We start from the raw sequence: 17342 nt of genomic DNA, 5'->3' as shown, positions 1-17342 counted from the left end.
CTGGCCATCATATACCAAACAAATGAGGATCACGCATTAACAGACTGTAAAGTCGTTCCAAACACAGACTCACACAGAAAGACGTGCCTCGTTGCCAAGAGATGCACGACAAATGAAAACAATATGTGTTCCAAAATAGGCTCAAAATATCAATCAAACATACATGATATCCTCCGACTGGATGAAATCATAGTATGAAGCTAAAACAAGTCTGTGCCAAATCATACACTACACAATATTCTGTGAAATGTGTCAACTCAAGACTGGACAAGATCTGCAGACTGGTTCTGATTTTCACTAGCATAGACTCCTCCAGACTGCAAATTGGGGCAAAAATGTTCACTGGACGTGTGAAAACCAATGACTGTCTAATGGACACGAGTTCATTCTTGTGTTTCGTAGCATGTTTGAGCTTCCTCTAGAACCAATGAGGTTTGTTCTCACACATCAAGCAGGTTCAGTTGAGCTTCTGTTTATGTTCACTGATCAATGTTTATACGTGAATAAAAGATAATTAAATCTGTTCATCATATCTGATCAAGTCTCTTCAGAAAATTTGGACTAAACCACTCAATTGATTTGGATTAGTTTTACGATCTCTTTATGAACTTTTTGAAGCATCAAAGTGTCAGTTGTGTAGCTGTCTATGAGGGACAGAAAGCTCTCAGCTTTCATAAAAAAGATCTTTATTCATATCCCGATCATGAACAAAAGTCTTACGAATTTGGAACGACATGAGGGCGAGTATTTAATGAAATAATTTAATTTTTTAGGTGAACTATCCCTTTAATATTAATTCATATATACGACAAATATAACCTAGTTTTTGATTTCTTTATTATATTTCCCTTTAAGGAAATGAAATACAATATTACAATCTTAAAATTAGTTCAAAATTGGTATAGCTAAAATGGCTAAATAAGGGTTACCCAGGTTGATGCAGCCACAGGAAAAAACACATGATTTGAATTGGCAACATTTAAACCTTGGAACTTGGTTTCCATTTAAGTTAACATTTAAACTTTTGTCCCATAGAGAGAAAGATTATATCACCTGCAGGCCACCCCAGCATCCTCAAATTTCACAACAATGTTTGGCAATGCTTAGTAAGATCTACTAGTGTATTGTACTTCATAAAAATGGTACACAAACACAAAAACTAATTAATACTGAACATTAATGGCCACAACCATTAAGACAAAATAAGGTTGAAAATCTGTATAACATTTTTTTTTTAAATTCACAAAATACTTAATAGTTTTTCTGTGATGGTGCTAGGGCATAATCCGAGGAATTCTGTGGAATGGGTTTAAATACGACAAACTGTGTTAAAGCAGCGGAGAGTTTTTAGCTGAAAGCACAATCAAAATTAGAAAAAAATATTTACTAAATTACAACACAAGGGTGAAAGATATTTAGAACTTTGTGAACTTTGACTGATGATCCACTTTCTGCAGATGCAAATTCTCTAAATACTCACAATAAACACACCCACTATTTCAAGTCCTCTCTTCACCCACTTTTGGATCTTTAAGTGCATTTCTTTAAAACCACACCTACTGCACAACAGCCAACATTCCTGACTCATGCTACAGTCAATCTTTTCCACCTTTTTGAAACAGCCTTTTCATGGACATATACTTTTAAGCTGCAGTCCCCTCTTCTTCACCCTCATCTTTCCTCTGCCATATCTTCCTCCAAAATCTGTTGCACATTCCTTTGCTACTTGTCATGAAACAGCAGTCAGGGCAAGCTCACAAATGTGTGAACAGATGTGAAATGGCTGCTGAATTCTCTGGAGGTTGTTTTCTGGCTTCTCATAGTGGCACTAAGAGGAGGCTGTCAGCTCAGCTCAAAGCAGATCACTTGACTGCAATAACTCCAGCCACACTTGCACCAAATGACCACAGCTTAGTCAGTTTTTAATTAGTGAAAACTGGTTTAGTGATTTAAAAAGCTAAATTAGACTTCTACGCGTGAAAGGCAAAGAGTTACACAACATGAACAGTCCTAAAATAAGTCAGTATGATAGTATGGGGATGTGTCAATGTACAGTGTTGATGAAGGATCAGTTAAAAAAAAAACGAATAGCTGGATATGTTGACCAGATGTTGCCATAATAATTACAAGACATTTTGTCCATGTGGCCATTTGTTTTGTCGTCTTTTTCTTTCTTTGTGAATTTAGGAAAGAGAGAGTATTTGACTTGTCAATGCGATTAACAGATGAGCTATTGCTATCTAGGGCAATGGAAGTCATTATTTGGCAAGAGTGTGTGACAGACTGAACCAGAGGACAGCTTGATGCTTCCAGTGTTTGAGGTTTATGGCCAACTGAACCAAGTTTCTGACTGATACAATTAGAAAAGACAACTAAATTAAGTTTATATTTCTATCTTTGAACAAGTTCAGCGACATTCATTTGTGTTCATCTACAGTACAGTACAAAGACACAGTTATTTACAGTAACTTCCTGCATCAACCAAAGACTTGAGTAACTTGTTTGTCCAAAAGAGGGACTGTAACAAATAAGGCTGAGGCTATATAAACTTCCTGTATAATCTTACATTTGATCATTCTGGCAGAACATTAAAATCTGTAATACACTAACTATATTATGGACTAAACCAATACGTTTAATACGTATAATATACTAAATATTGTCTGTCAGATTCAGCCGCAAAACAAAATGCCTAATTAAGTATTTTTTACAACTAAAATAACTGGAAGTGGATGACCAGAAGCCTTACACAAAAAGTTTAAAAACAACTGAGGCTGTTCTTGCGTTTAAATCAAGGTGGATATAGTTACGGCTTATAGATAGACAAAGTGAAATGAACACTGGTAAAAACTACACCGATGAGTACCTTTAATAGCATTAATCTCAAAACACTGGCATACATTGACAAAGCACAGAGAATTAAAGGGGAATTTGGTCGGTCCACATGAAGATGAAGGCTGTCAGATTATGCCATTTCAAAACCTTGTCAAACTGGCTTGTTATGCTACTAACCTTATGCATTGCATCCCTGATGAAAAGATTTGAACAATTTAAAGTATTGCAATTCACTTAAATGAAAGTGAAGCCAGACCATTAACAAACACCACTTGGCTCCATTCTACTGAAATGTAAGACTTATGCTGTCAACTCTGATCTCAAATAGAAATGAGACAGAAATATTATGAATAAATATGAAAATGTCAGTTTGAAATTGCAGACCAACACTTAAACTACAGCTCACAAAATAATCAACAATGCATTTAATTAACATCATCAACATAATTAATTATCTCAATGTAGTAAGAATGCTAGTATCACTTCCACATCCATAGCAGATGTAAACGGAAGCCTGAGAAAGAGAAACGCTGATACTTTCTATAAAAAAGAAAACCGAAAGAAAAACTTTCTGCCAAACACGCATGAGCAATCTTCAACTCCTTTTCTAGATTTTTCCCTGTCCTAATGTTGTTCTACAAGAATACAAGTAGAGCAACGTGGTGTCAAATAGTTTAACTCTTTGAACACTATCAAAACTAATCGTGGAAATAATCTCAAGCACGTCTCAGGTTCATATATGACCTTTTAATGCAGCATGTTTACAGGTGTGAGAAGACATGGAATGTAGGGGAGACCGGGGACAGTTGCAACAGGGGACGGTTGCAACATGTCATTTTTCTCCAATCAGAAACAAGCTAGAGTGATGACACTCATACTGTACATGCACAGTTAGACCCTCCACCCACCAAGAAGACAGTAGACATATTCAACATCTGCTGATGTATTTATTGAACAAAACTTGTTTTGGAGGTATGAAAGTAATTTTTTTCATGAGATATATTTTTGTCATACTGTCCTGAAATTTTGTATGATTTAATCAAAACTTACATAGTTTGAATTGTTGTTGTGTTGACTACTAAGTGACATGGTTAGCATGTGTCAAAGTCAGCGTGTCTAGCAGGCACATGATGTTCTGTCATGGCTGATAGGGTCGGGGACGGTTGCAACATGTTATAAATTGCATGTTTAATAAAAGTTTGTTGCATTACAAATTGTTAAATTCTTCCTGTCTGACACTGAAATATGGAGAGATTGAATAGCATCTGTAACACCTGCACACTGAATCTATGTAGGCCTATGTTCTACACATGAACAAACAAAACTCAATAACTGTTATTTGATAAATATGACTAAATAAATAAATAATAGGCTACAATAATATTATTGAAATAAATAATACTATAATATTATAGTAGGCCTAAAACAGTTAATATTTTCAGAATTCTTTGCTCATTGAGACAAAAAGCTTAAGTTAATTAATGAAATTTAAGGTATTTTTAACATGTTGCAACCGTCCCTGGGTTGTGTTGCAACCGTCCCCTGGGTCGGGGTCAGTTGCAACATCTGACTTCTTCCATTCAAATAAATACTGTGAACGATATGTCATATATAATCATCTTTAAATGGTATGGGTAATTAGCAGACAGATGCAAGTTTAATATATACAAATTTGGTTGGTCTAGTCCAAATAGTCTCTGAGTAATTGAGAGAAATGCAAAAAGTGTTGCAACTGTCCCCGGTCTCCCCTACTGGAAAGTCAAGAACATTTTACCAAATTCCGGTGACTAATCGTTTCACCTACATACGTCATTACACACATAAAATAACCTATTTGACATTTACACGCAACACTGATATCTTACCATTCTGTTGTTATTGTTAGTCAATTTATTGAGCGAAATAAAAGCAGCAGTAGTCAAAAAAACAAAAACAAAAACAGAACAAAACTATAGACAACTTAAACCATTAAAGGCTAGCCTAGCCTACTATTTAACACTAACGTAAAATCGTTTAGAATTATATCGGAAAATTTATCAAAACTTTTAGATGTCAAGAGAAATTATGCGGCTGCTGGTTACAGTGAGTCAAAACGTTTGTTTTTTGTAAAAAAATATTAGTATTAAACATTTATTTATTTCTGCCTACCATTTTCATTAAAACTCTGCTGCTGTTGCTCTCTGTTGTTTTTGTATATGAAAAGGCGCTCCAGTGATCCCCGAAGACACTGTGCCCGTGCCTCATATCCTATGAGCTGCCTGCCTAAACATTTGGGCATCAAAGGCGCGAAACTAGGTTTTTTGACATGTATGTTTTTCATCTCGTTTTCATAGCAAACCGAAAAAAATATCAACATATCTCAGGGTTAAACTCACAAACCTTATGTGTCCTTATCCCGGTGCTTTATTTGGACCTCCGATCAGTGTTTTGCAATGATGAGGTCGAGTTTCTTTATTTGAAATACAATTCCTGCAAGTAGCCTCTGTTTGGTCCGAGGTCTGTCCGTTAGTCTCAGGTGATCGGAGTAACTTCCCTATATGAAAGACAGAGATGAGCGGACGAATACATGAACCTTTATCAATGAAATTGGGCTGCCACTAATGTTCTCCAACCATCCGCCGACCTCTATAAAGCGGCATGATTCTTGTGCAATTTCGTCACTTCCTGTTACCCAAACAGCTGAAGGAGATTGCTCAGTAAGTGTGATGTGACAGGTAGCCTAATGGTGTTGTAATATGGGAATCAAAAGACTTCTTGACGGAAAATGATTCATCTTCATATCTCAAACATTGAGATTGTTGAGAACATATAAACTAATGTTAAATCTTCTTAGGAGCAGATAATATGCATTAGTGGTTCTCAAACTTTGAAAATACCGTAGCGTAGTAAGTTTAACTATTCAGCTACAGTTATGCAGCAAAAATGAGGCAGTTTTATTTCTAATAAGAATATTTATTATTGTCCCCCTCCACTTTAAACATTGTAAAAACACAGTTTGAATATTAACACTGCACTGCGCTGCTTACATACAGGTAAATAAAAAACTTAAATAATGATAAAATTCAAATGTATGGCACCTAAAAGTGAAATAAAAACTGTAGGCCTACTGAACTTAACATATTAAGTTTAAAAAGAACTGTACTTAATTAAAAATAAATTAACACAGGCTGTGTATTCATATTTAACTTTTTTACCCATAGCTTACATTTAAAATATTCTGGCTGACCGCCGTGAGTTTTTCAAGGCGAGCGTTATTTAGAACTGATCACTTCATTGTTTCCATTGTGACGCGTCATTGCTTGTCACGTGACACCACAATAGCGCTGAATGACGGATGATCTGCTTTTATTTCCTTTTTTATTCAAAATATTCACAAATTTGTTAGCTATGGCATGAAATATGTAAGGGTTAATGCCCGACGAGGTGTCCATTATCAGGTATTAATGGACGACGGCGTCGGACGGTTGCCTCCGCCGAAGTCCATTAATACCTGACAATGGACACCTCGAAGGGCATTAACCCGCTTATACCATGGTCACTTACGAAAGAAAGAAATATTTAATCAATTAATAATTAGTAAAAATCGTGAGGGTTTTTATTTATTAAGTCGAGCGCACTATTTAATATCTCCCGTATACAGGCGTTGCCAAGCAACGTGGCCACAGCGACCCGACCGCAGCGATGCGAAACTTTGTTTCAAAGAGTCAAAACTCACAGATAGTTTCCTAAATCGTTTTTATTAGGCCTACAGCAAATATTGTCAAACATTCACTCACGTGTTGAAAGGAAAGCAAGCAAGACAGAAAGACAGGCACATTGTCTTTAGTAGTGTATACATTATCACTTTTTAACGGACACCCTGCAGCCAATCAGAATCGAGTATTCACCCAGACCATGGTATAACTGATATTAAGATTGTCAAATATGTGCAAGTGGAAGTCTTTTGTTGGTTAAACACCTTAATAACAATCGCGTTAGTTGAGCTGCACCGCCATATAGTTTGTGCCACTGTTCAGATAATCGGATCTGTTGGATTTACAACATGTGAATTCATCTACTTCTCCTGAAATACATGAAAGTAAGTGGCCGGTGAACTGGGAGAAGAATAGAGTTAACTTTAAAGTTACTTACACAATGTGTATTTGATATGAATAAAACGTGTCGTCTAATGGAAATTATTATTATTGCCGCTTCCATAGACATCAGTGTGTATTTTACATGTAGGCCTATTTGAAACCACTGAATAATTGTGATAATATGACTCTGGCGCCAGCGCCAGCCAACTGCAAAAGCACATTTGAATTTAGCAGTTGATCACGTGATGCATTGACCGTTCTACTCACAATCGAATTCGAATCGTAATCGTACGCCCCAGGGACCAGCCAAGACTGATCACACCGGTTTGATCGTTCGTACGACATTCAGTGATTCCTCTGCGTACCACTAGAGGGAGCCTGCGTACCACACTTTGAGAACCACTGCTTAGCTTATAGATGGACAACAAATATTTACATAATCCACTCATAAAAATAAATCTAATTTTAAAACTAATATATATCTAAATGTCAAGCAGAGGACAGGGTTTAGTTATGATCCTGAGACAGAAGAATTGGAGTGGAAAGTGAAAGTGCAGCTTCCAGCGAAGGGTGAGAGGTCATGACCTGTGACTGGCTGCACCTATGCAATCACCAGTGTTTAATGATCTAGATTCTAGAACAAATCCAATTGAGCTAATAACCATGCAAATTAGTGACTACAAAGCATAACCCCTTCAGACACCATTTATGTTTATGGTTTTATGACTGACAAAAATAGGCCCATATATGTTTATTTTTTCCTTTAGCATTCAACCAAATGATTACATGTTAGTAGACTGGATGTGATTGCATGCATTGGATTTAGATGTTGCCTTTCTCCCCTCCTTCCTTCTGCCTGTGAAGGATTCTGGAATGGAGATTGATACCATGGAAATCATGTGGAGGAACTTTTTTGTTTTGTTTTCCACTCTGATAACGATAGCTATACCTTATTAGTAAACAAAATGGATTTTAGAAGAATGTAGACAAAGAATGTGCCAAAAAGCTTGTGCTGGAATCTTCAGCTTGTTGATCCAAACTTGGCAGGGAGCGCGTACGAGATGGAGAATGGCTCTTGTCTGTATCCCCTGTTAGACCCCATGTAGAGATTACACATGATTAAACTGGTTAAAGGGATAGTTTAAAAAAAAAAATCTGAAAGTCGGTTCTGACTTTCTTTTTTCTGCAGAACAACAAAAGAAGATATTTTGAAGTAGGCTACAGTATGTAACAAAAGAGTTTCGGTTTCCATTGACTTCTATTTTATTTTTAGTCTATACAATGACTAAAGAACATTCTTCAAAATGGTTCATGTTAAATAGAAGAAAGAAACAGGTTTGGAACAGCATGAGGGTATAAAAGATAACAGAATTTTCTTTTGGTGGACTATCCCTTTATGAGAGCATTATGCCGTTTCGTCAAAAGCAGTAAAAAGTCTGAAGAATGTGGAAAACTAAAACAAATTGTAAGGCTGCTCCTTTTTCCCCCTTTTGATTTGTTCTCTACTGGGAGATAACTAGGCCTCTATGTTTTATTTATTTTAAAAAAGTGACTTATTAAACTGGTATAAAGTGTGTGGTGTGTTACAGACTGCAGGAGAGTATATAAAGCATTCATGATGGGATTTAGTGGAACACTGAGAACTAGTGACGGTGTTGTGTAAAACGTGTAAGTGTTTCTGCTATAGAGTTTAAGCTCTATTGTAAGCGCTGTATGTCTCAGTACTGGCCAACAGAGGGTGAAAATTCCTTTCCTTTGATCAATCATTCCGTTCGCATTTAACCCCCTATTACATAGTGCACTATTAAACTTTACACAGTGAGATAATACCAATATGTGCCTTTTCCCAATGCCAATGATTCAATTAGACTTTTTATCTTGTAATAACAGAGGTCATGATTTATAAATGCTGCATGTATCAAAACTGATACTACATAACTTATTTCTAGTTAGTTTCAAAAAACCTCCACAGGGAGGCACCCGTGGTCTTCTAATGATTATTCATCTTTATATGCGGTAGTTACTTGTTTAGGATACATTAGCAACAAAGCAATGGAAAAATCTAATATTAATAAATCAAAGTATTTGTTATTGTTATTATTAATAATGTAATATTAATAATGATGATAAGAAAAACAGTATGGACAGATCTTGCACGAAAATATTTCATGAAAAGCGATTATGAATTAACAGGCTATCATTTTGCTGTCAGTTCTTTCCAATGTACTGTTGATAGCAGTATTTTCATTTTTGAGCAAGCTGTAAAACGGAAACCATAATATTTAATACATCCAGGTTACTTTTTTTATGTTTATGTAGGCCTAGGCTAGGCTATATAATTATGAATGTGTATTTACTTCAAATCTGTTCAGATTTGCGCCAAATCATCTTATGTACAGTATCAGATTGTTTTTCTTATATCTTTATAATTATTTTACACATTAAAAAAAACCACGAGTTTTTTACGACTTTAATCATCTTTAACACGATGGATGACAATGTACATTAGAATCTTTTCCTGGGAAAAAAGCAACCAAAAAAAAAAAATCCCAGACTAAACGTAAAATTGTTGTTTTTTAAACCCATTAATTGTTCTTAATGAATTCTCTGAAATGATATCTTTAAGCTTTCACATTCTGGTGTGAAATGACTTGGCCCTAAGTGCAATAATAACATTTCTAAAAGCTATATAAAATACCTTTGGTATATCTTAGCACGTGGGTGTGATTGATGGCCAGAGGCATTAAGTTTGCCAACTATAATCCATTATAAGGTAATAGACCCAAATAAATCTCCCCATAATTAAGGCCAATTCTTCATAGCTATAAGACAAGTTAGTTTTTTAAGACCCAATTACCCGCGTCTGAGATTGCTGCTAAAATGCTGGAAATTTGGTCAGAGAGGGAGGAGCCTAGAGACTTATTCCAGTGAGGAGGGTGAGACTGAGGCTAGGAGAATATATGGAGATGATCCAAGGTGGAATAAAAAAAGTTCCCCCTGCTCTCCGGCCATCACTTGCTCTCATTGCAGGGCCCCGTTAGATTTATGTCAAACGAACACATCCTTAATTTATGTTATACGGATAATGCATCCGTGCTCCCGACTAGCCTCCTTTCTTGTTCCATCACTGGATGTTTCTTTAATTATATGTCAAAGGCCATAAAACTCAAAATGAAATTCTACATCCCAGTTTTTCTTAAATATTATGTTTTAACAAAAGATGCTAATCCCTGGTAAAAAAAAAACAAAAAAAAAACATTTAATCATTACCACACATTCTATGATACATAGACTGAACACCTGTCTTTGTCATTCAAAAAAAATCATTCAGGGCACATACACTTAAATGTCGGTAAACATCTTTACAAACAACTCTGCTTGTCCTTGCTCATCATGAACATCAAGACGAACTCTGTATTTGTAAACGATCAGATATTCAGCACCAGTATGCTGTAATATTACTCATTTACTTTAACAGATGTTGGGAAACAGGTTATTACTGACAAGGTGAAGAGAGAATTTAAAAGTCTTGTACAAATGCTGCGTGAACATTAAAAGATGTAGACAAATACATATTCGCATATCCATCATCAATCAGCTTTCCACCAACCAACATGTCCATACAGCCATGCTGAACCCAGTGAGTAGCAGCATAAAGCAATCAGAGGATGCTGACAGCACATTCTTCAGTCCTCTTCAGTTTACCAAATTGTTATTTGCTACAGCAGAACTTAGGCATGTCACACTTTTCCTTCATTCATCAATTTGTCTGACCTTAAAAAAAAACCTAGATCCACTAATCTAAAACTTGCATGTCCTCAAAGTTTCTGTTTTTAATTATTGCACAATATCAGTGTCACTCTCTCCATTGCTATAAAAACAAGGCCCAATATGTTGAATACATAATCACACAATCTTTTTTTTTTCTTTTTTTTTTTAGTTTCGTTTTTTTGTAAAATGCAATAGAAACATACAGTAAACCTTGAGGCCTGAAATGCAGCTAGCCATTGTTGTAATTTAAAACTGAATAATATTTTTTTCCAAGAATCAGCCAATTTTAAGCCATCATTACTACATGATTGAAACAAGATGACTCCACACCTGTGCTACTGTTCTACCACCCCTGTTAACCTCACACATCCTGCCATGATTCTAAACTATTCAATTCTTCTGTTGGTGACACATTAGCCAAACAATAGTATTTAGCCTGCAAAATTAATAGCTCTGAGTTTTCAGCGAAAGCTACAATATTAGCACGCCCTGTATCAAGGCATGTACACTTGTAAAGCTGAAGCAGTGTGACCTTAAACCAAGCACAACCTTTAGTATCCCTACTGTGCTGAAGACATTTCAGGCATGCTGTTACATTGGAGAAGCGTATGTTTTAGCTTGTTCTTGAGTCAGCGAGGCTAAAGCATGCATCTTTATTGGTAGACACTCAATATGTGCTGCACTATTGTGACAAAGAGCAGTTAAAATCGTAAAATGGAATTGTCTTAAAACATCCACTTCAATGTAAGCAATGCAAAACCAAGGAAAATCTAATTTTATTCCCTCCGTATCTCAAACATCCCGATATTCCTGTTCAATGATAGTGCTTTTGATCAATGGACGCCTTTCCCTGATGCTGCTTTGAGATTATAAATGCATTATTTACAAGGTTACTCTTTTTGAAGTAAAAATAAAACTGAGCATATATTTGTCTGTGCCACAACTTCAAACTGTCCTTCTGCATTTGTTTGTTTTTTTATGTCCCAACACCTGTAAATCACTGTACATCCACAGCAGACATTTTGTCTGTTCATTCTGATCATTTAATATCTGGTTACTATGACAAAAGTCGCAGCTTCTTGTCTGCGTTTCAAGGCCATCAAGGGGTTGATGTATTCCTCAGCTGAGCTCAAAGCCAGCAGAGGATTCAATAGCATAGAGTAACTTGTTCCTCATTTGCTGTGAGTCACAAAACTCTGGTAGCTTGAGAAGGTTCATGCAAGTGCTAGCGGTAGGGAGACGATCCAGGTCAGCGCCTCCGTTATGGATGCAAAATGCTGGGTACAGCTCCTAGAGACAAAGAGAAAGCGGAAAATCTCATGAGCATCTATGAAAGGCAATACTCAACAAACACTTTGAGGGGAAAAAAGTATCTGGAAGAGACCAGAGGAAAAGAGCTAAAAACATTTCGTTTTTCAGTAAAACAAAATCATATTTTAGTCAAGTTGTTTTGAAATTGCCAAAATAAATTTGAAGACACAAAAACATGTCTTTCTATCAAGTTTTGTGGGCTGCAAACAAAACAAAACATACAGAGTGACCAGTGTCATCCAATTCACAAATTACTCTTATGAGCCAGTTCTTTTCATTCATTATTCAGAAAGACATTACTGGGTTGAATCAGTCTGACAAATCCGTCACTGAATGAACTCCTTGAATCAGTCAGGGCGGTTACTGAATTAAAGTAAAGGGAACATTCGTCAATTTTCAACCAGCTTTGCATTGTTACAATGTCGGTAGTATAAGTGAACGAACAATCTGTGCTTTTTCTAATCTTTTTCCATTTTACCTGCACGGAGATATCCTCCTTTATTTTGTGAAAACTACAGATCGTACTTTGTCATTTTTGTATCCCGCTCAGACAGTTGGATCAAGTCCAGTGCATTGTGAGTGTTGAATCTCATTTTTCTCATTTATCTCTAGTTGTGTATCACTGATTAAAAATAAAATAAAATAATAATAATAATAATTATTATTATTATTATTATAGCCAAAATCAGTGTAGGATTGTAAAAACAGTTTAACACTGTGTCTACACTAGGTGAACTGTACTCAACCACAGCTTGAGACTGTCTACGAGGAACGCGTCAAAATCAAAGCTCCAACTGTACTGTTGTCAGAAGTAGCGCAGGCACGTGGTGTTTGTCACAAATTAAACAAGTTTATCGTCAGTATCTGGTCACACTGCGCTCCATTCAGTGTAGACAATCACTGATTATAAAACATTATAAAACATTTTAAACAGGCAGCATCTACGCAGATAAATGCAACAAACAACAGCCTAATATCACAGCAACAGCTAAACAGAGAACTTTTCAGATCTATAAAAGGTTGCTGAAAGAACAACAAGACGGGCCCACTGGAAAAATTCTCCACGTGGCAGCGAGGCTCAACCCCAAAATGAACCTGATTAAACCTGCTTTAAGGGGCCAATTTTTCTAACAATTAAGGTATTAAAGTATCGTTGCTTATCGAGAAAATGTCATGATGGGAGCCATCATTTTGAAAAAAGGGTATCCATCATGATTTTTAAATAGCTCACTGTGACAGGGCTATTTCTCCCCTAATGAATTCTGGGATGTTTAACGGCATCTAATTAAGGCTGAGCTGGCTGAAGAGCCAGACGAGGTGGGAGGCCATCTCCCCTTGATCCGTCTCTCTTCGTCTTTTTCCTCTTACTCCTCCTTTCCATCCGTTCCTCAGAGCGTCTGCACCAAAGTCAAATTCATTAAACAGCCCCACTTTAATTTTGGCAGTAGCACGTATCTGTGGAATTGCTCAGAAGCCATCCCCCACCCAAATTCATTCAGGCTAAAGTAATCTGCTTTAAACTGATGACAGATATTAAAAGATGCAATAAAGTCAATGAAATGACAATTACTGTCCTTGGTTAATCTAAGGAAGGCATAAAAACACATTTAATGATTTTTCTGTTCCCCAGATACTGCTGAGTGTAATAAGCACAACTTCACACCCTGGTATACAAGAAACAGACTTAAGGTTGAATTCCTGGAGACTGAGACAATACTAATCCTAAGAAAATAGTCAGTGGATGAAGTAGTCAGAATAATTTGAAAGCTCTGTATTTTATTTTCTGTGTTTACTGTCAGATGCTATCATCCTCATTTCCTGGCCTTTGACTACACGCTAGATACAGTCAACATCAAGCAAGAGCCGTTTAAAGTTCAACAGGGCATTTTATCAGTCAGATGGATTTCACACACCCAGTGGCACTTGGAAAAGCCTCAAATAACATTACAATGCTAGGGGTCACAACCTCTCTAGCACAAATAGAGGCCAAGATAAGGCCTATCCTGATAGCTGTTATAATGTGAAAATGATTTGTTACAATGAGCCTGTTTGCTCGTACACCCTTGTGTAAATTAATGACGAGATACTGCGACAAAACATTTTTTTCACTTCATTATTTCTCCGTTAAGGCAGCACACCTTGCAGGGAGTAGACGTCTTTGTGGTGGGGATCCTGATAACTTTATTGAATAAAAATATAGAAATTAGGACAAAATCATAAGCAGGTGCAAGTTGGCATGAACTTCATCTGAACTTCATATGTGCTAACAGAGGTGCGAGTCATATCGATGCAGCTCAGACACGGGGTTGGGTTATGTCTGTACATTTCACTTTTCCAGTGAACCCACCTAAGGCCCCTTACAATCTCAGATAAAACATTAACTCATCTTTAAAGAGTCCAGACACAACCCAAACTTAATTAAAATCATATTTTCAGAGGCTTTAGGTCAATGTCACTGACCTTGAAGCCTAAGAGCGGAGGTCGTGAGCAGCTTGTAACAAACTTGAGAAGCTGCCGTTTCTCCTCATCACTGAAGCTCTCCACCACATCCCAGAAAATGTTGATCACTGGATGAGTTGCTGAATAACCACCTGAGTAGTGCAGCAACAGTTAATAAAAACAAAATATAATGCATAATAAACAATAAATATAATTGCATATATCTAAAGTCTTTCATAAGTAAACTCTTCTAAATTATCAGATAATAGAGCTTTAATGCAAAACATGGTTAAAACATTTTAAACCTTTTTTACTACATCCTGTTTAAGTAGAGGAAAAGTTGAAGCTTCCGCATTAACACTTAAAGCTGGAATACACTATACGACTTAAAATATGAATTTGAAGTTAATAAACTACAAATTCACACTTGACCTGTGTGTGTTTTGGCTCTCCATTACTAATAAATAAATACAAGACAAAATGTAAGAACAACATGACATCTCTGGAAGGAAAGTAAGAGAGGCTAGTAAATCAAGCTAAATCTATAGTGATAAAAAGTCTGATGGGTGTGCTTGTAGTACCTGAGTAGTTGGTAAATTTCTTCAGGTCATCCAGACAGATGGGCACGTGTGCACCAGAAATCAATACCTGAAAATATAGGTGGACTTAAGTTGTTTACATTTAATTAATGACAACAAAAAAAGAGAAGAGAAGAAAAGACAGATAGTTTTCAATATTATCTGGTGATAATATCTGTTGATCTTATTATTATTAATCCTTTCTGACACATAACTGATTGGTTTGTGTCTAGACACATGTGCCCTTTCCCACATTTTTAGCATGCATGCGTGTGTGTGTGTGTGTGTGTGTGTGTGTGTGTGTGTGTGTGTGTGTGTGTGTGTGTGTGTGTGTGTGTGTGTGTGTGTGTGTGTGTGTGTGTGTGTGTGTGTGTGTGTGTGTGTGTGTGTGTGTGTGTGTCCAGGTAAGCTGCTACCTGAATTTCCTGCTGATCAAACATTCGCAGCCACTCCAGGTTGACCACGTTAGCCAGGCCCTGTCGAAAGGCCAGGCAGTGTGCTCGGATCTGTTTGTTCAGACGGTAATCGGCCACTAAATGGATGTAGGCTATCCTGTTGGCTGTGGTTACCGGGATGTCCTTTCCCCCTGGTTTGAGCTCAACCACCTGGAAAAAGAAACAAATAGATTGAACCCAGGGAGACAGTGCCGGTCACACTTCCGTGATGATTTAATTCCATGTTGAAAGTGAAACAGTACAGCAGCAGAGGAAAGTGTTTAAGGCAACTGAGGAACATAATGGAAATGAGTGCCCATGAACACCCTTTACCTAATGAAGGGGAAAGTAAATAAGAGTTTACTTGTACTTTGGTACCTTAGTAATAAGAAAGAATTATCAAACTATTTATTTTTCTCCATTCATGCAAAATAAAAGTTTGTTTTAATAAAAATCAGTATCAATTATAATTTGGTCCTAAACTAGCTAGTCACTTCTGAATGACTATTTAGGCTAAATCTACCAACCTGTTACCCATTCTGTCTATATAAACTAGATATATAAATATTGTTATATATATTGTTATACAAGGATATAATTGTTACTAATAGTTGACAATTCATATTTTCAGAACATTCAATACCTCCTTTCATTACTAATTTTTTTAAAGATTTATAAAAAAAAAAAAAAAAAAATTCTCCATACACCACAGGTTGAGTTGGTTTCCATATGTTTGGAAGTGAGGAGTGGCACTACCAGATATCAAGCTGGATGATTAGACCTTATACTATGCTACACAGTTTTCTCCCAGTAGGTATGTTTGAGCTGGTCAACAGAGAAGTACTTTTAAAGATCTAGACAGAGACGTGCTTTATCTCCATCAGCCAAGACTAACAACAGTTAGATCAATCATTAACAATGCCAGAGAACAAGAGATGGAGAGAGGAGACACAAAAGACAAACAAAAAGGCACAAAGGGGGGGAGACGTGTTGTTCACCTGTGCTTCCCCAAGATCATTGTTGACCACAGTGAAGTTAAGGCCGAGGTCTTCCACGTCACCTTCATAGCTCTTGAGGAAAAGCAGGTTTCTGTACATCTCTGGGTCTAGAGAGGCCAGATGGTGGATGTCCACCTCTGAACTGGTGCCTAAAATCTTGGACAGGAAGAAACTGGCAAAAGGCAATTCCACTAGCATGTTTTCATACAGCGCCTGGGAGACAGAAGACAGAGAGAAATATATTTAACAATATGACCTCTAGGACTGTTAAACACTGTGTAATGTAAAGTAAGTGGCACAATTATGACAATATATATATATCCTGTGGGCTAATCTGTCCCAAATACTATTGACACCTCTATATTGAAGAAGCTCAAACTTGAAAAACATCAACTGTATCCTTAACCTGTTGTTCCATTGAGAAGCACAAGGATGGTGAGTCCTAAAAGCTAAAGTACCACAACAGTCCTAAAAAGACCATATCTGAGGTCATTAAAATATACAGGCCTTGCATAAATGATTGCACTAAAATCTTTCAGCCACATAAGCTAAATGGATTATAAATTTCCCAAATCTCCATAATGCATGCATCTAAAACACACACGCAGGCTGTAAATCAGAGCATTTCCTAAACACAGGTTAATCGTGCAACTTCAAACATGGGACATTTTTTATGCAAAATAATCCACTTAGCAACACTCTTCCCACGAGCCCTGTTGTGGGAACATATGTGCTGCGCCCTCCTGAAACCTATCAATAACGTTGCTCTCGGGAAGAAGCCGCAATAAGGATATGGAGGCACAACGCAGCCTATTTTTCAAACCTTCAGGTTATTTATGGGTGTTTATTGCCAGAAATTGTGCCAAAATGATTTGGGATAAAAAGGATTAATGAATGGCC

General features: G+C 36.7%; 2 protein-coding genes across 3 annotated transcripts in view; both read right to left on the bottom strand.

The window, feature by feature from the left end:
• The window catches only part of dnajb6b (DnaJ heat shock protein family (Hsp40) member B6b), a 32831-nt gene extending 27348 nt beyond the window's left edge, over window positions 1-5483 (bottom strand). The window contains exon 1 of one of the 2 annotated variants that reach the window (XM_082162198.1): window positions 5211-5483. The gene's annotated coding sequence lies outside the window, so the exon portion shown is untranslated. The remainder of the gene's footprint in view (window positions 1-5210) is intronic. The other variant, XM_082162197.1, reaches the window with a different exon arrangement.
• Window positions 5484-10145: 4662 nt separating this feature from the next.
• ube3c (ubiquitin protein ligase E3C) overlaps window positions 10146-17342 on the bottom strand; it is a 35591-nt gene continuing 28394 nt past the window's right edge. Inside the window, exons 20-24 of the mRNA XM_082150527.1 lie at window positions 16443-16655; window positions 15427-15615; window positions 15014-15080; window positions 14454-14584; window positions 10146-11972 (exon numbers count right to left, since the gene is read on the bottom strand). Of these exons, the coding sequence (XP_082006653.1) occupies window positions 11802-11972; window positions 14454-14584; window positions 15014-15080; window positions 15427-15615; window positions 16443-16655 (771 nt within the window). The 3' untranslated portion in view covers window positions 10146-11801. The remainder of the gene's footprint in view (window positions 11973-14453; window positions 14585-15013; window positions 15081-15426; window positions 15616-16442; window positions 16656-17342) is intronic.

Source organism: Leuciscus leuciscus (assembly GCF_965113295.1).
Source record: "Leuciscus leuciscus genome assembly, chromosome: 2".
NCBI classification, from domain to species: Eukaryota; Metazoa; Chordata; class Actinopteri; order Cypriniformes; family Leuciscidae; genus Leuciscus; species Leuciscus leuciscus.
Note: the sequence above shows the minus strand (reverse complement) of the source record. Positions and strands in the feature narration are given on the sequence as shown.